General features: G+C 37.2%; 1 protein-coding gene across 1 annotated transcript in view; it reads right to left on the minus strand.

The window, feature by feature from the left end:
• The window catches only part of NPTN (neuroplastin), a 57,787-nt gene extending 41,494 nt beyond the window's left edge, over window positions 1–16,293 (minus strand). Inside the window, exon 1 of the mRNA XM_021693706.2 lies at window positions 16,146–16,293. Within this exon, the coding sequence (XP_021549381.1) occupies window positions 16,146–16,293 (148 nt within the window). The remainder of the gene's footprint in view (window positions 1–16,145) is intronic.
• Window positions 16,294–22,724: the final 6,431 nt, after the last annotated feature.

Consider the following 22,724-nt stretch of genomic DNA (forward strand, 5'->3'; position numbering starts at 1 on the left):
CGCCCCACATCTTGCTTATCCTTACTGTTAATTTAAGAATTATTATCACTATTCCTTAACAACAAAGACAGGTCATAAATCCATATGCACTTATTCTGTGTGTAACCATCAAGGGTAAGGAAGGCCTGAAGCCCTGGGAGTGGATGAAAATGGGATAACCTCATTTTCTGCTGCAGGAAGTATCTGGGTCTGATCTCAAGGATTAGTCTGATCTGTAGGTAGAAATGACAGCAATTACAAAGCATTTCCCAAAATTAAACCTATTCCTTTCACAGCTACCTCTATCAGGCAAACATGACAAAGGTTTAGGACTGTTCCCATCACTAGTTTCTATGCCAGGGCCCACCCTTTATTTAGAAAATGTACCATCCAAATGGCTAAAGAAATCTGCTCAGCACCTTAGCCAACTCTGTTTTGGAGAAACAGGGAAATCCAGTTTGAAGGAGACTACGTAGTTTAGTGACTAAAAACAGCAAACTCTAAAATCAGATTGTCTGGAGGGGCAATCACTAACTATATGACCTCAGACAAGTGACCTAACCTCTCTGAGCTTCTCCTAATCTGTAGAAAGAGGTAAATAATAGTAGCAACCTCATGGTGTTATTGTGAGGATTAAATGAAATAACACAGCTTAAAACAGTGCCTGGCATATAGTAAGCACTCAATAATGTTAGCTATTATTGTATGTCTCCATAGAAATAATGCTGAACAGGCCACATGGAATAGCCTTCAGCACTGCTCCACAACAGGCTGGGAAGCAAAAATGTTACAACCAAAATGAGTTCTAAATTAGAATCCAACTTCAAGAAACAACAAAAAATTAACCTTTAAAATAAATTTAGAACCAGAATGGAAGTAGATTTCAGAACACAATGAAAAAGGGAATTCTTCATTCCTTCCTATCCTTAGAGCAAACTAGAATGGGGAGAATGATAATAGCAGTGTGAATTCAAGGAATTTGGGAAATGTTACTAGAGTCATGAACCATTAAATCTGAGATATTATGAACAATGTGGAAAGCCTGGGGCGCCTGGGTGGCTCAGTCGTTAAGCGTCTGCCTTTGGCTCAGGTCATGATCCCGGGGTCCTGGGATCGAGCCCCACATCGGGCTCCCTGCTCAGCGGGAAGCCTGCTTCTCCCTCTCCCCCTGCTTGTGTTCCCTCTCTCGCTGTGCCTCTGTCAAATAAATAAAATCTTTAAAAAAACAAAAAACAATGTGGAAAGCCCAAAAGTAATGAGAACAAAAAGAGGCAGCATAGATTCTCCTAAAAAAAAAAAAGTGATGAATAAACCCACCGATTACAAATCAAGCTGTTTAGCAGTGATATATGGGAAGATACTGAACACAGGGCAGGCCAAACTATAAATTCACAAAATATAAGATAAAATGGTAGTTACAGGATTTTGGACCATGTCAGATTAAGCTTAATTTCATCTAACAGTGTCAGCTTTTGAGTCAGTAACTCCACACCTTAAATTCTCTTAACACTGAGTAGTTTCTTCGAACAGGAATGATGCCATCTTCTTTATCGGGTAGTTGTTAAGTCATGTAGTTTATATGGAAAAGCTCTGTAAACTGTAAAGCTCTATGCAAATGTTATTTTAAGACAGAGAAGGGATAAGCATCTGACATGACTGATCTCCAACAGGATTTTCATTCAGTCCTGTTGTCAATTACCACTGACAAGCTATACAAGCATGATCTACCTAGATCCATGGGTCTAAAAGTCAGTGACCAAAAAGAAAGTTTAGAAGTATGATAAAAAGAAACCATGGGCTTCTCTCATCCCAGAAAATACAAACAAAATTTTGCTATAATACAGGGGTGTCCCAGGGGCGCCTGGGTGGCTCAGTCGTTAGGCGTCTGCCTTCTGCTCAGGTCATGATCCCAGGGTCCTGGGATCAAGCCCCGCGTTGGGCTCCCTGCTCAGCGGGAAGCCTGCTTCTCCCTCTCCCACTCCCCCTGATTGTGTTCCCTCTCTTGCTGTCTCGATGTCAAATAAATAAAATCTTTATTAAAAAAATATATATATAGGGGTGTCCCAGACCCCAGGTTAGACATCTGTGTCTCAACTGTATTGCTATTGAGTGAACAGATAAGGGTCTTTCTAGTAAGCTAAGAGCTGCCCACCCTATAGGGAAATGAGGCATAGTTTACATCTAGGTTGGATTCTTCAACTTCTTCAACCTCAATCTCCTCCTCTGAAAACTGGGGATAATAACCCCTACCTCCTTCATAAAGTCATGGTGAAGTTCACATAAACAATGGTATATAAAATTACTTTGTAATCTATACGGCTATAAATGTGATAATATAGGGGGCCATTCTGTGTAAGCATTCTAGTCTGTAACAAAGGATGACTTATACCAGCCCTGGGGGTTCTAAGACTCACCCATGGGGGAGAGGGGTTGTCTACTGCACTTTTTCTTAATTTTTCAATTTTCCAAAGGAATAAAAGCATTGAAAACCACTGACCCAAAGAATTTAAATATGTTTCAAATAGAAAGTGACATTAAATAAGGTAGAGTTGCCAGCAATTAATAATAAAATTTAGAACTCTGGTCCCCTCTTGCATTTCTTCATGTATATGTAACATGCTCCAGGGGGCACAGTAACACCAGCCTAGGACCCTGAATGTCCTTGAAAGGGCCCTAACAGATTGGAAGCTCTGCTTATATGTTATTTATTAGAAAATCCTGGCCACTTAAGTCTTTTACAGACATCAAATAAAGAACTTCATTATTAAAGACACTCCTTGAGACTAACAACATTTCCTCCTCACTCCAAGAAGCAAAGAGGCATTTTAATTTAATCTTGAACAAATAGAGTGAGGCTAAATATAATAGATCAGGTCCCATTTTGACTGTGATATCAAAATGACTATAACCTTAGTTTTTAAAAACTAAGGATGTGTCCAAGGGGAAAAATGCAATAGCCACAAACTGCTATCAAGCTAGTCTTTTTAGGAAACTTTAGGAAATCTACTTAACTCCACAAACAGTACTCAAGCTGCTAGAACACAAAGGAAAAAAGCTAGTTTTGCTAGCCATTAAAAACCAAGGATGTCTCATCCAAAGGAAATAGACAAATGCATATAAATCAGCTGTATCTTAAAGGGTGTTCTTAATGAAAGGTCTTGTTTCAAACAGTGAAACCCTTATATATTTAAGCAAATGCTCATAAAAATTCTCCTATTCCAATAGACTGTCAAAAATAGCTATGGACCAATCTAGAACTACACCCAAATGAACTATGAGGCCAAAACCAATTTTTTTGTGTGTGGTCGGGGGGAGAACAGTTACAGAGCATGCCTCAGTTGACCCTCCAGTTAGGATTTATTAAAGGCAAAATGAAAACAATATGCTAGAAAGGTTGAATACTCCAATTAAAGAAACCAATCTCACAGCCATGGGTAATTACTAATGAAAAGCTGACCTTCACTAATTACTTTTTCTATGAAATTCACTTACCTATAGATTCAACATAACATTTTTTTTTAATTATTTATTTTAGAGAAAGAGAGAGAGAGAGCACACAAGTAGGAGGAGGGCAGGGGGAGAAGGTGAGAGAGAATCTCAAGCAGACTCCTCATCTAGTACAGAGCCCAAAGCAGGGCTGGATCTCAGGACCCTGAGATCATGACCTGAGCCGAAACCAAGAGTCACTCAACCGACTGAAGCACCCAGGCACCCCTAGATTCAGTATAACTTTTGATAACAAACTCACTTTCTGTCCCTGACAATACCCAATCAGGATTTAAAGGTTAAACATAACACAATTCAGCTCATTCTTCAAAGGACGATACAATTCAATCTTTTTTTTTTTTTTTTTTTTGTGGTGGGCAGCAAAGCAAAGTTTATTGAGCAATAGTACAAAGCTCCCGAAGAGGGATGGGACCCAAGAGAGTTGCCCTCATCTCATTCTTTCATCATCATATATCCCCCATGAGAATGACCATGAACATAAACAGCGCAAGCTGACAGTCTGAATATAATCTAGAAGAGATTTTAACTGAAAGAGGTAGGAAACCCGCCTTCTTTTAAACAGCCATTCCCAGAAACCAGAGTCAAATAGTTTGCACATAGGGATATTCAATCTTTGAATCACATCCCAGAATGTTAGGTAACATAGTCCCAGTCTTCTCTTCTGAGGAATTATTTCCAAAGCATAAATAGCATATAGTGGAAACCACACTGGAAACTTTGTTATTATATGTCAAAAGCAAAACTTTTCTTAGATGGCAGAATCCTAGAGCAGCTATTCTTAAACCTTATTATGCATCAGAATCATCTGTTAAAACACAGACTGCTAGGCCCCATCCCAAGATTCTGATACCATAGGTCTGAAGCAGAGCCTGGGAACGTGCATTTCTAACAAGTTCTCAGGTGATACTGGCGGTGTTGGTTCACAGACCACACTTTGACAATTAATGTCTTAGTGTGAAACTGTTGAATTTTTTAGCTTTTTCAAATAGAAGGGAAATATAGGCATAGGAGCCACACAGATATTTCTGAAACCAAGTAATACTCTCCTAGAAGTTGAGTCTTATTCATAACCAAAAGAGCCAATGTGGCAAAAATGGTTGCTAAAAAACTGTATCACTCACTAGGACTTATGCTCTCTTCAGCAGCACATATACTATGACTTTATAATAATAACTGTTATCTTGTCTTTGTTCTAGTTCTCATTCTATAAATTGCAAGCATGCTTTTAATTCAATTTACCATTTTCTGAGGGCCTATTTACTAAAAACTGTACACAGGGATAATTAAAATAAACATTGTTCCAGGGCACGTGGGTGGCTCAGTCGTTAGGCGTCTGCCTTTGGCTCAGGTCGTGATCCCAGGGTGCTGGGATCGAGCCCCACGCTGGGCTCCCTGCTCCACGGGAGGCCTGCTTCTCCCTCTCCCACTCCCCCTGCTTGTGTTCCCTCTCTCACTGTCAAATAAATAAATAAATAATCTTTAAAAAATAAATAAAATAAAATATTGTTCCTAAATAAAATAAACTTTGTTCCTAAAGAGAGCTCAGCCTTGAAGACAACACAGAAAAATAATCAAAATACAATACAACTGATAATGGCTACTTTCACAACAGATGTACAGAAGACAACAGGAACATATAAGAAATAGCTAATTTTGCTGTGGCTGATATATGCACAGAGAACTTATGCATGCAATCTAAGTTTAGCCTTGTCAGTTGTGGGGAGAGGGGAGATGGTCTTGCTCTAGGCAAGAGTAAACAGTTATGAGCACAGGGTTGAGAAGTGGCAGAATGGTTCTAGATACAGCTGAAAAAAATCCACATTTTTTGAGTGCTTTTATATACCAAACACCCGTTAAGTACTCATGTTACTCAGAAAAATGAGACAGTGTATAACCTCAAGACCTCACAATTTAAAGAGAATGACAGGCATCCAGCAGGCTAAGCAGCCTGGGCTTCTTTCTACAGAACAAGCAATGTGACCAATCTGACTGGTGGCAGTATGAGGACAGATCAGAAGAAAGGGGTCAGAAAACTTCGATAGTCCAAATTAAAAATGAGTCTGAACTAAGTAAGAGTAGCTGTAGAAATGATGAAAAGGTGATGGATTTGAGAAATGTTTAAGGGAATGAATCAACTGAAACTGTTGACCACAGGGTGAAGGGTGATACTGTAAATGGAATAAAGGAAGATGAACGGAGAGTTGGCTTTGAAGGCACATACAGGATAAGCTATGCTGGTGAGATGTTCAGATGTAGTTAAAAATATGGATCTGTTATTCAGGAGAGAGGTGGAGGCTGGAAATACACACTTGGGAATTATCAGCTTAGATGGAAGTTGAAGCCAAGGGAGGAGATGAGATCACTCAGGGAGGATGAAAAAGGAACTGAGAATGGAACTTTCTACATAATTACACTTCTTTCCAAATGATTCACCACTGAATGCAATGCACTTTTGCTAGGATACAATACACCAAAATAGGAATTAATTCCCTTCCTTTATCTGGACAACACTTCTAATAAGGTCAGGTAAATAATTCATTATTCTGCTTTGGAAGATTTAAAAGAAGGGTCTTATCATGTTCTTGCTATTAATGACTCAGATACAAGGCACAGGATCCACATCAGAAGCTCCCAAAGCAGCATTAGACTTTGAGTACAGTGCCTAATGCTATTCACCTTTACAAAAAATCCTTAACCTTTCTTAAAAACAGCACCCATTTGGTTCCAAAGATTATTTTGGGAAACATTTTTTCTTGGGAAGAAGCTTATCCTTAATACCAATCAAATTTTCTCAACTTTTGAAAAGGAAAATGTATGGAATCTCAGCCTAACGCCCAAGACCAAACCAACTCTCACCCTGCACCTCTGCAGTAAAGTGCTGGACACAAATAAAACCAATATGCCACAGAACAAGTGAATGCAGAAGGGCGGGGAGGAAAGAAAATCAACAGGAATGTAGCTATTTCCATGACGTACTGCAATGTTTATGTTCTTTTTCTCACCTATGGTCCTCTTCAATATTTCTATAAAGATTAACCAGATGTGAATTTGGAAAATAAGGACAGTAACACAAAGCAAATGACTAAGAGATTCTCCACTTTGACAATGGCATGGAACGGGGAATTTCCTTCCCCCATCTAGGCTCCAATGGTCTCTCAATTTAAAAAACTGAGGATATTCAATAAAACTATGAGTCTTATTCTGAATTTTTAAAAATGAGTTATGAAAAGAGATAAATCTGACTCCACCTATTAACCATATTGACAATGTACTGAAATTGCAAGCTTTCCCACTACTTAAGTCATAACGATGGCAAAATTATTTATATGGTGAGATTAAGCAACAGGATCTAAGGAATATTTGGTATTACATACTTCATGGAGATCTGTATTTCTCTCCAAATTCTCAACAATTTACGTAGTTATAATAGTTCATTCCCGGGATTTCAGTTTCATTCCCTCCAAAAGGGGCAATATAATATGAAGAAAGTTTTATGTTTAAATGGTGAAAGGGGAGCCACAGGGCAAATCATTCTTAAAGCAACAAGCAATTTCACCCCCGTTAAATGGGAATTTAACATACATTCAATCTGCTGTTAGAAGAATTAAGATCCTACTTTTGGAATTTACTAAGCCTATTCAGAAAGAGACTATCAAGAACACGTTCTTAAAATTAAATACAATCCCGACAATGAAATATTATTCAGTGTTAAAAAGAAAGGAGCTATCAAGCCATGAAAAGACACAGAGGAGCCTTAAATGTATATTACTAAGTAAAAAAACCAATCCGAAAAGGTTATATACTGTATGATTCCAATTATATGACATTCTAGAAAAGGCTAAACTATGGAGACAGTAAAAAGATCAGTAGCTGCCAAGGGCTAAGGGGGAGGGAAAGAAAGGATGAACAGGTGGAACACCGGACTTTTAGGGCTGTGAAACTATTCTCCATGACATTATAATGGTGGATACAGGTCATTACATGTACCCAAACTCCTGGAATGGACAACACTGAGAAGGAACTCTAACGTGAACTATGGATTTGGGGTGATAATGTGGTATCATTGTGGGTTCACTAATTGTAACAAATATACCACTCTGACAGGAATGGTGTTAGTGGAGAAGGCTATATGTGTGGGTGGGGGCAGGGGATATATAGTTAATTCTCTGTACTTTTTCTTAATTTTGCTGTGAACCCAAACTGCCCTAAAAAATAAAGTCCATTAAAAATAATTAAATATACCAACTGAAACTCTCATGTACTGAGATTTATTTGCCCGTGGCATTTAGTTCCTGACTGCAGATAATTTTTAAAGATTTGAGAGACAGATAAAGCACGTGCACGCACGCGTGCACACACACACACTCAAGTACGAGGAGGGGCAGAGGGAGAGAATCTTCAAGCAGACTCCCCACTGAGTGCGGAGCCTGATGTGGGGCTCAATCCCACAACCCATGAGATCATGACCTGAGTGGAAACCAAGAGTCAGATGTTCAACTGACTGAGCCACCCACGTGCCCGGGTGCAGATAATTTTTTTTTAAATGACACATTAATGCAAAACTATCTTTGAGCAATGAGAATTTAGTTTAGCCCAGACAAGCGAAGTGATATCCACCCATCTTGTGTTTATGATGCAAGAACAGAAAACACAGAGCTCTTTTCTAGCCTATAAATCATCTTAAACCTTGAGATCACCCACACTTCCCATGAGACTGTCTTTACCAATGCCCTCCTAACTCCACTAAACAGAAATCTCTCAGCTTAGAGAAAAACATATTACCCAACATAGGAAAATATTTCATATACCTTCATCATTTTAAGTACCCAAGGGCAGATACTACACTTTTGGGTAAGGCAGCCACATAATTTATTATGTAAATCAGGACACTTTTGGGGTGCCCAGTGGCTCAGTCAGTGGAGCATCTGACTCTTGATCTCCGCTCAGGTCTTGATCTCAAGGTCGTGAGTTCAAGCCCTGCGCTGGGCTCAATGCTGGGTGTGGAGTCTACTCAAAAAAACAAAAAAAAAAAAAGAAAAAGAAAAAATCACCAAGTAAACCAGGACAATTTTAAGAGTGAAAGGGATGCTATGTATAATTATGATGGGACAACAGGCACCAACTGAGAATTATAGCTACCCCACTAATGGGGAAACTAGAGGTTGTGCAGTGTAAAATCAAGCAATTAGAATGGAGCTATTCCAGAATAAAACTCCAGGTTAATTCACATTCAATTCTAAATACAGTGTATTTGTGATTTACAAACTTTTCCCAAGAACTTTGAGCAACAATTTTCCAAGAACCCCTTTGACTGTTAAAACACCTATGTCTCAGATTTAAATATATCTAGTCCTACAAAGCCCCTCCAAATTTCCAGGGTTTTTTTTCCCCTCTATTAAAACTGGTAAGACCTCAACCCTATTCTCCTATATTCAATATTATTTGGGATCTATACCACCCTTGGCTAAGATAAATTCCCCACTAACCAGAATCTCTTGCCTTACTATAAAGTATGCATACATATTCAAGCCCTACTGCCTTGGTTTCAAATGACAGTATACAAAGATCAGTGAACCCTAATATTTGCAAAAGGTAAGTTTCCTACTTGGTAGTCTGAAGGCATTATCATATCTAGTAAAATTATAAACCCTGGTACAAAATAGGCCAAGATTATATAGGCTAGCATTAACTCTCTAAAATGTATTATCAGGTACTTTCTGATAGTGTTTCAGAAATGAATACCAAACTTCATGGTAATAAAATGCTAGACATACCAATTTAAATTGTGACTTTAAGTATAATAATGTATAGAAATTGTTCCATTTAATAATATATATGTTTAGTCTGAAACCTCAGTTTCCTTGTGTATACAATCCTAAGACTGGAATAGAGGATTTCTATGGTCTTTTCTAATATAACAACTAATATTCTATAAATCTACATATAATAACCTGAAATGCAGTATTTTATGAATCCATGAAGATGCATAAGGCAGTACTGTGCTTGTGAGAGAGAGTATATTTTAATAGATTGTAAATTATTTGGAAACCAGAACAGGCCTCTAATTTTGTATTCCCACAATGCCGTGCTGCACATATAACAGTCAATAATACTTGTTAAAAGAATGTTGAGAAATACAATTCTCATTAACTGAGCATTAAGGATCACACCCTTTCATTAAATTTCAACCTATTAACAACTTAAAATGTGCTAGTAATTAGTATGTTAATGAGCAGTATAATAAAGGAAACCATCTCTCTTAGATTAGTGGAGATTTTCAGAATATCAGTGTCATCGTTCTGAATATCGACAGAATCATAAATTCTAGAAAAGTAGACTATGGTATATTTGAATTTACCATAGAGGCCCTAGAAGTTACTTTTATTTAAAAAAATCAAATCCCTGGGCGCCTGGGTGGCTCAGTCGGTTAAGCAACTGCCTTCGGCTCAGGTCATGATCCTGGAGTCCCTGGATCGAGTCCCTCATCGGGCTCCCTGCTCGGCAGGGAGTCTGCTTCTCCCTCTGACCCTCCCCCCTCTCATGTGCTTGCTCTCTCTCATTCTCTCTCTCAAATAAATAAATAAAATCTTTAAAAATAAATAAATAAATAAAAATCAAAAAATCAAAAAATCAAATCCCTAATGTCAGTCTGTTTTCTTGCCATGCATCCATTAGTACTAACAAGGAAGGGAACAAAAATTGAATTTAAATACATTTTTTATTTAAAAAAATAAAAAACGGATTTTGATTTGAGATTTTACTTTACAAAAGAATTCCCATTCTTTTCCAAATTAGGTAATGATGCCACCCACCATCCATCCCAAAAGAGAAGGAAATTCAGATTTCCCTGTAAACCTCCAAGAATCAAAAACAAACAGCCTAGAAATTTCTTCTTTGAAAAGATAACTTTTTAAGAAATCCTTTGTGGGGGGAAGGGCAGGAAGTAGGACATTTTCTAATCATTCTTAAAAAAAACAAAAACAAAAAAACCCCGAAAAGATTACTAACAGGTAACTGAATGTCTCTGAAAACAAATTCATTGTAACAGCACCTAACCTTTACTGATCATTTATGTGTCAAGCATAGTGCAAAGCATATTACATAATCTAACTCACTTCATTAAAATAGAGTCAACTGCTTAAGACTGTTGTTGCCATTCTACAGATCAGGAGAAGCAGGATGCACACCCTGGCAGTTATGATTCCAGAGTTCAAAACACTACACTATTTTGCCTGACAGTAATGCTTTGTTTACTATGGACAATTAGAACTAAATAATATCCTATATACATTATGTAATCCAAAAATATTTTATCTTAGAATGACTATCACACAGTGTGTTCTACTTTTCCCTCGTCAATGTTCCCAGTTCAGGCCTTTATCAATTTACAACCATCCCAGATTATCTAAGTTACCTATATGGAAATTCTATGTGGGTCTATGATTTTACAAAGTATTTGGCATTACTGTGACCTACTGTTTTAAGCTAGTGTTCCTAACTAGTAAGCTGGAACTTAGTAGATTTCTAGTTCTTACTGGCAGATCCCCAAGGTGGTTGCTAAAACCACACACCCTGAAGATTTTCCTCCCACAGGATGAAAACTAATAGCACTTTCAATCCTTTTCCAGGCAGGGACTTAACAGCATACCTCTGCACTCCTATCTTGTGCATATTCTCGAATTTCAAAACTCAAAGCAAATGACAAGCAGGTCTTTCTCATAAAGAGTCTGATAAATCTTGCAATAAAAATTATTTTACCAAGTCATAGGATGATTATCTTTGTGCTATTTTATAGATTCTGCCTTAAAGAGATCATCTCTTCTTTTGGTCTTATAACTATGGACAAATCTATTAGTATAAATATTTCAATCACTGACTTTGCAAAGTATCCACAGGACCTCTCCGAGGCAGCTATCAAGACTGAGCAAGTAGATCGTGAACCAAAGGTAAGACACCTTGTGCAAAAAAAAAAAATTTTTTTTTGCTTCAGTAGTAGGTCTACAAAGAGATCACCCATATCATCAATTTTAAAATTCTGCTCCCCCAACCTTAAGGAGTTTTTGAAACAATTAGGAGATTCCCTCCCCTCCTAAACAGCTCTACTTTTATGTAATTAACAAACTGAGATTCTATTTAATTTTTAAATAAAAAGAAAAAATTTTTCAGCTGCTAAAAGTTGAAAACTTAAATCTAATTCTTGCCCCAGCCTGACACTTAACATATACCATTGTCCAAAGAGGCTCTAATTCAGTTGCAGTGCCCTTACTAGAATCAAAATATTCTGAATCCTGTTCACTAATGTTCTATCCACTAAAGTCTGCTCCTTCTTTGAATCCTCAGGAAATCCCAAAATCCAGTCAAACAATCCAAATCTGTTATATTCTCCTTTCACAGTTACTTATTTGTAATCTGATCATCTTGTTTCAGGTCTTCATTACCTCCTAACTCCATGATACCTCCTAACTAACTCTGTGATACCTCCTAACTCTGTGATACCTCCTAACTAACTCCGTGACACCTCCTAACAAACTCCGTGACACCTCCTAACAAACTCCGTGACACCTCCTAACAAACTCCGTAACACCTCCTAACAAACTCCATAATACCTCCTAACAAACTCCATGATACTTCCTAACTCCATGATACCTCCTAACTCCATGATTATGTAGTACCTCCACCTCCACAATGAGATGGAAGATCAGGTTATTTACTTACCTAGTCTCCCAAACATCAGCAAAATATTGCTGCTTCTCTTGAAAAGGGACAGCAAAATTGAACCCAGAATGCTTCCACTAAAAATGAACAGAGTTGCCCCAGGAATTATCTACATGGTTACGATATTAAACGTGTGAACATTCAAGATTTCTGACAAAAAATATGTCTCAGGATAAAAAAAACAGTACTATATCATTCTTTTTCATTTAATAAAGCTTTTTCCCTGTTTGGAATGAGAAAGGCCCTCGCAGTGGACCAATTTCAATATAAAGAATTCAGTCATCAGCAACCTAATTCCCTTCAGTGACAATGAGTAACAATAGATGTATTCTAGAGGCTCCATATACTTACATAAATGAAAATATATGTCACTCCAATTACCATATTTGAAAAAGGCTATAAATACCAAGATAAATTATATAATTAATACTACTAGAGCTTTACAGTCTATAAATTATATGTCTACATAAAACAAGCTTTGAAAGGATACACAAAAGACTAGTAACAGTGCTTGTTCCTGGGGAGTGGGAATCAAGGCATAAAAGAAGGAACTTTAATATTTTACCTTATACACCCAGGTATTATTTGAAATTACCATGTAAGCAAGTCCTTTCATAATTCTTTTAATCCAGTAACTTTCCCCTTTTTTCAAAAACTTAAATAATTCCATGTCAAAATGGTTAACAACTATCCCAGGCAGGAAGATTTATCCTCCCTGTCTGCTAATATTCCCTCCTGTTGTAAGTTACATCTATCCTTTGAAAATCCAACCTGATGAAAACTTCATTTTATGTTAGGTAGATATGGCTGACAAGTTTATGTATCCGGTTACCTCAGGCTCACCTTGTACTACTGGGCCTCTCAAGTTTTTCCAGTGGTGTATTTTGAGAATTTAAGACTCAATACAATTCTTGAGCTGTTTCAGTGACAAAAGGATAGTGTTGCAGAATGGTAAGGTGACACTCTAAGACACTACTAAAAACACATTCCACTCAAAGTCTTACCCATTCTAACTTTAAAGCTGCTAAAATATACATACCTGTTACTGAAATACAAGTGCTAGCCATCTCATACTTCTAATGGTAATTTCTCAGCAATTTTCACTATAGTTTAATGTTGTTCCTAAAGTAAGAACTACTACTTTGTATACTTTTTTTTTCTTTAATGCACATCAAAATTTGCCCTTTCATCCTAAAGCTGTAAAATCTGATTACCCCTAGCACCACCCCCACCCCATAACTGAATTTTAATGTCTACCCGCCACTGGGTAGCAAATTATATGCTCCATAGGCAGACATTTCAGAATGTTTCATGTGCACTCCACAGTAAGTGGTAGCTTTGCAGGGAAGCACTAAAATTTACCAACCCACAGCAAGTACCTTATAGTTTATAATCAATATTCATTACTAGCCACCTGCCTAGAATTCTTTCTGCCTTGATGTCCTCAGTTCTATAAGGAATTAATTTCCTTTGTGACTAGGCCTCAAAGACTAGCTGAGTTGTTTCTGAAAAATATGGACATTATGACCTTGTGGGGATTAAAAATTTGAAGAGCATGTTAGAAAAATCTCCATCATACAATGAAAATCATTGAACTGCTATTAGGAAAAGCAAAAATACCCAGAAGTCACAATATGCAAACACTCCAGCTCAAAAACATGAGTCAACTAAACTAAACTTTGCATATGACAAGCAGAATAGAATTTGCTACCCCTCTGCCTCAAAAAGATTCAAATACAACAGGACAAAGAATTTAAAAGTACCAAATGTTTATCTAGAAACAACGGAAGATACCAGAAGGGATGAGGCCAAGTAGGTATAGGTAAGACTAAAATTAAGATAGAAAAAATGGGGGGTGGGGGGGAAGGACTTAAAAAAAATTAAATATATACCATATATATGGTATTTAATTATATAATTAAAGCATAAAGCTCTTAAAAAGGACTCAAAACCATATTGTGGAGGAAAACAGATGAACAAGAGAATTCTGAGGACAAGAATAAAGGAATAAAGCACATGTTTCTTGTATTGCCTTAAACATTTAGGTCCCTGTCTTAATGCCTAAAGTTAAAAAGAATTTTCTGCTGCTGAAGTATGAAGACGAGATGTACAGCAAGACATATATGCCTTTAAAGCATTTTACAAGAACCAAGAAAATGTGGAACTTTTAAAACATTCACTGAACTGGAAGAAAATCACACACGTGAGTTTCCTAGTGACAATCATGTTGCTAAATTTCTAACTCAAGCAACAACTATAAAAATGTCACTACTATAAGCATAATCTAATTTTGAAGGTGCTATAAAGTACTGTAGTACTAGCAATATTACCCACTCTACCATTACTTCAAAAATAAATAGCACTGCAGGGCACCTGGGTGGCACGTCAGTTAAGCATCCAAATCTCGGTTTCCACACAGGTCGTGATCACAAGAGTCGTGGATCAGGCCCGAGGTTGGGGTCTGTGCTCAGTGAGGAGCCTGCTTGGGTTTCTCCCTGCCTCTCCCCCTCTGCTCCTCCCCACCCCTTGCACTGTCTCTCTCTCAAATAAATAAATAAATCTTTATAAATAAATAGGTAGATAGCATTGCTAAACACATTATTGCTATGCTAAGGTTGAAAGCCAACCTGAAAGACTAAGGAGGTTGACTGTTTGGAATTAGCATGTTTAGTGTTAGCATCAGGCTCCAAAGATCTTAAATGGTTGATAGGTTGTGTGTTAACCAAAAAAAAAATCATCTTAATTACTTCCTTGCTTCTATTAAAAATAAAAAGGGACAAATATCTCCCATATTAGAGATTTCAAATTTCATAATCATTTCACTATAAAAACACACAACTAAGCTTTCAGATTAAAAAGTAAACCAAGATAACTGAAAGGATAATAGTGAAAGAAACTGTTATCAAACACCTATCTTGTGTCAGGTAACATGCTAGGTGATTTACGTATGCAATCCCATTCTAACACTACTCTATGAGGTGTGCATTCACCTAATCCACAGATAAGGAAACAAGGATTAAGAGAATTGCCAGGGGGCACGTGGGTGGTTTAGCGGTTAAGTGTCTGCCTTTGGCTCAGGTCATGATCCCAGGCGCCTGGGATCGAGCCCCACATCTGGCTCCCAGCTCAGTGGAGAGTCTGCTTCTCCCTTTCTCTCTCCCTCTGCTCGTGCTCTCTCTCTCAAATAAATAATCTTAAAAAAAAAAAAAAAGGGAGAGAGAAAATTGCCAAAAATCAGGACTCCAATCAAATGTCTCAGGTTTCAAAATTCATAATATCCTTTGGTAAAGAGCATGCAAAATGGGGCCCACTGACAGTTTTATTTGACCAGTATTTTTAGAAGTCCAACTTGCAGTGTTTTCACAAAGCATGTATTGTACTCTCCAGTTTAGCAAACGGTACTTGCCTAGCTTTTGCAATAAATGAGTTTGCAGCCCCTGCTCTAGTGCATGTTAACCAAAAGATAAAAACAAGTGAACAGCTGCTCTCCTTGCCTTTCCATTCCTAGAAGAGGTGTGGCTTTGACCAATGGTTGTCCTGGGGACTAGGTACTATAATCCTCTATCTAAGGATACTTACAAGTGGAGGGACTCATAGAAGTATTTTCAGTGGAGACTGTTCTGCCTTTTATGGAGCATTCTGGAAATTTGTGGGTATACTTTTGGTTGACACGTGATTGATTACTAGCCTCTAGAGGGTCAGGTCCAAGGATCCTCAACATCCCACAAAATAGGATACGTCTTAAAACAACAGAGTTGTCCCTCTTGCTACACTACTTTCAAATGGCATTCAAGATGAAAAACTTGTTCTGAACCTAGAACCTCTGTTTTAAATATAACACACAAAGTATTCTTACATGGTTTTAATCATCACTCAGTTTTCCAGGAATGTAACTACCATGTAGAGTGAGAATAGACCGGACTTTGTTTCATTTGGAACTTCACCAAAGTTGTTCACCTTCTCAGAAAATAACATTGTCAACAGCAGTGCCACCTGTGGTATCTGAGTCACCTTTACAGCAAGACTACTGCATTTGTAACTGTCACATTCTTGGTTTTTCTTGGCTACCTCATTGCCTTCCTGTGCAGCCATGCCTAAACATTCGGACCAAACTATTGTATTATTATTTTCTCCTTTATATTACATTTAGGGCATTACATTTTTTTTTCTTAATGTGTAGGTAGAGTAAAACATCTATGAATTTCATTCAGGATAGTAAAGGAGAGTTACAAAAATGCGTTAAGAAAGAGGATACAAAAGGGCGCCTGGGTGGCTCAGTCGTTAAGCGTCTGCCTTCGGCTCAGGTCATGATCCCAGGACCCTGGGATCGAAACCCACATCGGGCTCCCTGCTCATGGGAAGCCTGCTTCTCCCTCTCCCACTCCCCCTGCTTGTGTTCCTGCTCTCGCTATGTCTCTCTCTGTCAAATAAATAAATAAAATCTAAAAAAAAAAAAAAAAAAAAGAGGATACAAAATATACTTGACTATTGTCATCTATCTAGGGCAAGGAGGGAACGGGCATGAAGGGTAACAGGATGTCCCTATAACCAGATTTAACTTGAGATGACAGCAGTACTGGGCAGCACACTTCAAAGATTATAGAAATTCAGTATCAGCTTTCCCCAGGAGAGGGAGGATAATTCAGTGAAACACATTCTTAAAAAAAAAAAAAAAAAATAGGGGCATCTGGGTGGCTCAGTCAGTTAAGCGTCCAACTCTTGATTTCAGCCCAGGTCATGATCTCAGGGTAGTGAGATAGAGCCCACATTGGACTCCATGTTGGGTGTGGAGCCTGCTTAAGATTCTCTCTCTCCCATCCCCTCTCTGCCCCTCCCCCACTTCTAAAAAGAATAAAATAATAAAATAAAATAAAATTCACATTCTAAGATGGTCATCATTTGTCAGAAAAACCAACCTTGAAATAATCTTGCCCTTCTCATTAGCATTTCATTTTCCTCCTCAATTTCCTATAAACCACCAGAGTTGCAGTTAACCTATAAGGGTAAATACTTTATAAAGTACAAGGCCCTATAACTCAAAGCTATACATACATGCCACTTTACAATATAGCAGTTTATAAAGCACTTTCCCACACATTATCATTTAATTTAATGAAAACCCTATGGATTAAGTACTAACCTAATTTTAAAAATAGAAACCATGGCAACTAAAATGGAAATAGGAATTCAAGGCTACTGCCAAATCCAGTACTTTTTCTATTCAACTACACTGCCCCACAAAATAACATTTTAACACAGTTTTAATTTACATTTTATATTCAATTTATCTTGTAATATGGTCTCCAACTGAGTTTAGACATCAAATTTAAACTACACTAATTTTCTAGTTTCATAAAAGCCATGAATTATTTTGAACACCTCTTAAAACTGCCTTAAATATATTTAAAATAAATATGTGTACGTATAGGTATGATCATGCTTTATGTTACTTAATATCCTTAATATCATTCATGCTAGAACCTTTTTTTTTTTTTATTTGAGAGAGAGAGAGTGACAGCACAAGCAGGAGGGGCAGAGGGAGAGGGAGGATAGAATCTCAAGCAGACTCTCTGCTGAGCATGGAGCCTGATGGGGGCTCAATCCCAGGACCCCAAGATCATGACCTGAGCTGAACACCAAGAGTCGGATGCTTAATTGACTGTGCCACCCAGGCGCCCCCACCCTGGAACATACACATTGTGCAATTCTTGTTATTCTTATAGCTGCCTCACCCTGGCCCACACCAAAAGACAGAAGGTAAAATCTCTTATACCAAATTACTAATATAGGGTGACACACCTCTCTGGTCAAAGACCTTGTAACTAAAGCTCATGAAACCATGATTTTTCTTAGTATTAAAAACTTACCTGTAAAGAAATCACATCCGTCAACTGCAGAGCTAACATCTACTTTCTGACTCTCTAAATCAGGTGGTTATAATTCAGCAAGTGAAAAATTAGAATAGAAACCACTAGGAGGAAAAGGGTGTGTGGTCAGTTACATCTTCACTCATATACATTTCTCTTCTTCCATGCTAAGAATGCAAATATATTCCAAGCCCCAAGGTAAAAATCTGAAAAAGGACAATCCTTGAACTAATAGCCCCAGAATCATCTTTATCATATACCCTCAGGCAATAGTGCCCTAAATTTTAAAATATTTTAGGTAAGGAGAAAAGAGGGGAGTTGATAAAATAACCACCTAAGAGCTTGTGCTCACATCCTTCCTGAAAATAGCTTCAATTTTTAAAGAATAAAAATCCTACTCTGTCAAATATAACAGAATTGAAGAAAACATATATAGAAATGCGAGTAACCAAAATAAAACACTACCCTAAACTATAATTTCTCACACAAAATTTGCAATATGACAATATGCAAATTTTAATATGACAATTTTGGTCATATTAAATCTACTTTAAAAAGATTTATTTTAATACACAAAACTCACCAAATTATAAGATGCTTTGTCACTTAAGTTCTAAATGGAAAACCAAAATGGGGGGGGAAAAAAAAAGACCTTCTTCTAACGTTGCCAGATTTAGCAAATAAAAATTCTTTTTTTTTTTTAAAGATTTTATTTATTTATTTGAGAGAGAGAGAGAGAGAGAGCTTGAGAGGGGTAGGGTCAGAGGGAGAAGCAAACTCCCCGCTGAGCAGGGAGCCCAATGCGGAACTCGATCCCGGGACTCCAGGATCATGACCTGAGCCGAAGGCAGTCGCTTAACCAACTGAGCCACCCAGGCGCCCCGCAAATAAAAATTCTTTGTTGTTTATCTGAAACTCAAATATAACTGAGCATCCTACATTTTATCTGGCAACCCTATACTCTGAACTAATTAAAGTGAGCTCTCACCTCTACCAAAGTATTACAGCATCAGCTCCCACTCAAAGAATAGGCTAGGGCTTCTATCACAGCATAATTTTGAATGAAGTCTTTTTTTTTTTTAAAGATTTTGTTTATTTATTTGAGAGAGAGAATGAGATAGAGAGAGCATGAGAGGGGGGAGGGTCAGAGGGAGAAGCAGACTCCCTGCTGAGCAGGGAGCCCGATGCGGAACTCGATCCCGGGACTCCAGGATCATGACCTGAGCCGAAGGCAGTGGCTTAACCAACTGAGCCACCCAGGCGCCCCGACCAATGAAGTCTTAAAGAGTTAGTCTGGCAGTGCTTTATTCCTGTTGATAAGGTTTTCTTTAAGAGCAGACATTTACCATATAAAAAATGCCTATTTTCTAAGAGTCAAAGGTTAAACTTTTACTAGGTTCAATGCAGTATGAACTCTTATGAAGTTTATGGTTCTGTATGTGTAAAACCCAAACTGGGAAAGTTTCATAATGTAGGTTTTTTATAACTAAACAAAAAAAATTTGTTCATAAAGATTATGATAAACAGAATCCTGTTTTCAGTATGACAGGCAGATCCTAAAAGCTACTTTAATGGATTCCAAAGTTAATCTGCCATTTTTCTTGAATTCATAATCATAGAACTTTAGTGTTGAAAACTAATCTCTGACCCTTAGAAATTTCTGGATATCCCATTTCACTTCGTATTTCCATAAAAGTTTTTTCTATTAATGAGCTCTTAAGCAAGTACTAGATGTAAAGGAAAGAGATCCTCCCTTTTGTTTTATGAGGCCCCTCTCCTCTCAACCAGCTCTTTGCCCTACTTATAAACAGCTCTGACAATGAGTGAGAGCCAATAACTATTCTTCTGCTCGTTTCATTAAAATCATCTTCTTAATACTAAGCCTATACTTTTCCTCCTCATGCTCTAGGCCACTGCTCTTTGATAGAGCCCATCCATCTTTGGAGACTGCCTAATTCCCTTACTTCATTTATACTGCTACCTTGAAAGTATTAATAGATAATCACATCCCCCTAGTGCTCCCTTTTCCTGTATTTAGCTCCTTCAGGCTTTTCTCCTAAGGCTTATGCTACCATCAGTGTAGAATTATCTGCATTTTATCTTAAATGTGGCTGGAAAGTGTCCATAATTATTTAGAGTTCTATCCTAGTAAGAAAACAGTAACACTGTTAGTAGTGCCATTAATTTTGATATGTGATCACTAGGTTATTTTTCTAAGGGTAATTCAATGACAGTTCCCTGGAAGTTATGTGAAACCTCTTTATAGTTGCTCTTTTCTAGGTAGCAGTTTCCTGGTTTGCATTAAGGCCATTTATTTCATCTTCCTTGGCGAATGATTTGATACTCAGCATTAACAAATAGAATTTCAATGCTGGAGCTGCTATGCTATTTTTCCAGTTGTCCCACAATGGTTTCCAACTTGCTGAACTTGTATAATTGAAAAATCCTCAGTTAAATTTAACATATTCCTTCCATCTATGGATTGAAAAGTATTTCAATACTTTTGAAAGCCTTGCTGGCTCAGTCAGTAGAGCATGTGACTCTTGATTTCAGAGTTTTGAGTTAAAGCCCCACACTGGATGTAGAGATTACTTAAAAAATAAAATCTTTGAAAGAAAGGGACAGGGGGAGAAAAGTATTCAGAGAGTTGTCAACACAGGATAAGAACATATTGTTACCTTATTTCCCTCAAAGCAGTGTCTAAAAATGAGTAAACTTGCTACTCTAGGATCTTAAACATGAAAGGCTAACGATTCTTCAGTGATGGTTCTGTTTTCTTTTTCCCTCCTTCCCTGTGGCCAGTGCTCAAGTCATTTTGTACCCACCAGCAAAATGCCTCAGACAATGGCATCAGAGTAAGCATTCAGTTCTGAATAAACAGGAAGTGCTCCCAGTCCTGTACTCAACCAATAACTCAAAGGCAGGGGCTAGGGAATAAGGAACAGAAGTTCTAATTTAAAAGGACAACTAAAGGGGCACCTTAGTGGCTCAGGTCATGATCTCAGAGCCCTGAGATCCGAGCCCTGTGTCGGGCCCTGGCTTCTATTCTCTCTCCCCCTCTGCCCCTCCACCCCGCGCCCCTATGCGCTCTCACTCTCTCAAATCTTTAAAAAAATAATAAAAGGACAACTAAACATACTAAACATACTAGAAAACTTATGCTTTGATTATGATTATGATACTCAAACTACTGTAGCTTCCCCTAGTTCAGATAGGAAAAAGTCAATACTATATATATGTAATGGCTAATGTATTAATTCAACAACCCTATATTTTCCTTATTAACAGTACATGTTGATATTACTGACAAATGCCTCAGATATTGTACAAAATGTTACATACTTGTGCTCACTTCAGCAGCACATATACAAAATGTTACATACTTACGCATATACTTAGTCACAAATAAAATCTGTATTTCTGGATCACAAACAAAAGTGTTAAAGCCTTTTTCTAAAGAGCTTTTATATTTTTAGAGTCATTTCAACATAATTGTGAACCAAATCATTTCTATTTTACTAACATAAGCTAATCCCTACTAACTGCATTTCAGCATCTAGAAAATTTTAGTTTGTGATGTTAATTTTTCAAGTTATTTTTAAATTAATAAGCAGCAAGAATGTACTTATAACTCTTGAAACTAGATGAAAAGTATATGGAAGTTTATTACATTACTCACTCTACTTTTTATATGTTTGAAATTCTAACAAAAATGTAAAAAAAGAAAACAAGGAAATGGACCTACTTAACAAATACGAAGAAATATAATGAATAAACTTATAAACAGAGACTTGAACACACCGTTTCTAAGGACTATAAATCTAGGAACTTCCTTAGATTTAATTCAGGTAATAGATTGCCTTGTTCAACTATAATGGAAAGGTTTAGGTCTAAAAAAATACATAAGAAACAGGAGAAACAAAGCCATAAATAGAAAACAAACCTCCTCAACGGATAATATAATTATTTAACTGTGCCTCATTGTCTCTTCATTGCCTCTACAATAGTCAACTACTTTACCACCAATAGAAAGAATACAAAATATCTACCTACCTGGCAGTGATTTTCATTTCTTAAAATGTTTAATTCACACTGGCAATTTTCCCAGTGAGTTTAATATAAGAACTCTATAACACACCATTCTGCCTTCCTGAAACAAAAACTACAAATGTTGTCTGAAATAGGTTTACAGGCAGTTGGATTTCAAAACAGTGCATGCCTCAAAAATCAGTTTTTCTTATTTCCAGAAAGTAAGTTTCTAAACACTTATTAAAACATAAAGCATTCTCTCCCTAGGCCCTTTACGCATTAGAGGTACCTAAGCTGTAAGGTCAATTGTGTAATTTTAGAACTGGAAGGGAATTTTGACATCATCTAGTCAAAGTGGTTTTCAAATACTGTATCAGGAAGAAAAGAAGAATCAATGGCGTAACAATTTATATACACAAGCACACTTACTTTTTTTACTGCATCATACTGCATATGGAACATCTTGCCTTGTTAGTATTCTATCAGAAAAGGACTTGACATTTTGTCTTGTACAATATTTTACATTTAACCACTTTTAGAATGTGAGTATACATTTGGACAGGATTAAAACTACTGGTACAATCTGTAACTTAATGTTTTCTGATAATAGAAACTTACATAATATAT

The sequence above is a fragment of the Neomonachus schauinslandi genome, chromosome 9 (assembly GCF_002201575.2).
Source record: "Neomonachus schauinslandi chromosome 9, ASM220157v2, whole genome shotgun sequence".
NCBI lineage: Eukaryota > Metazoa > Chordata > Mammalia > Carnivora > Phocidae > Neomonachus > Neomonachus schauinslandi.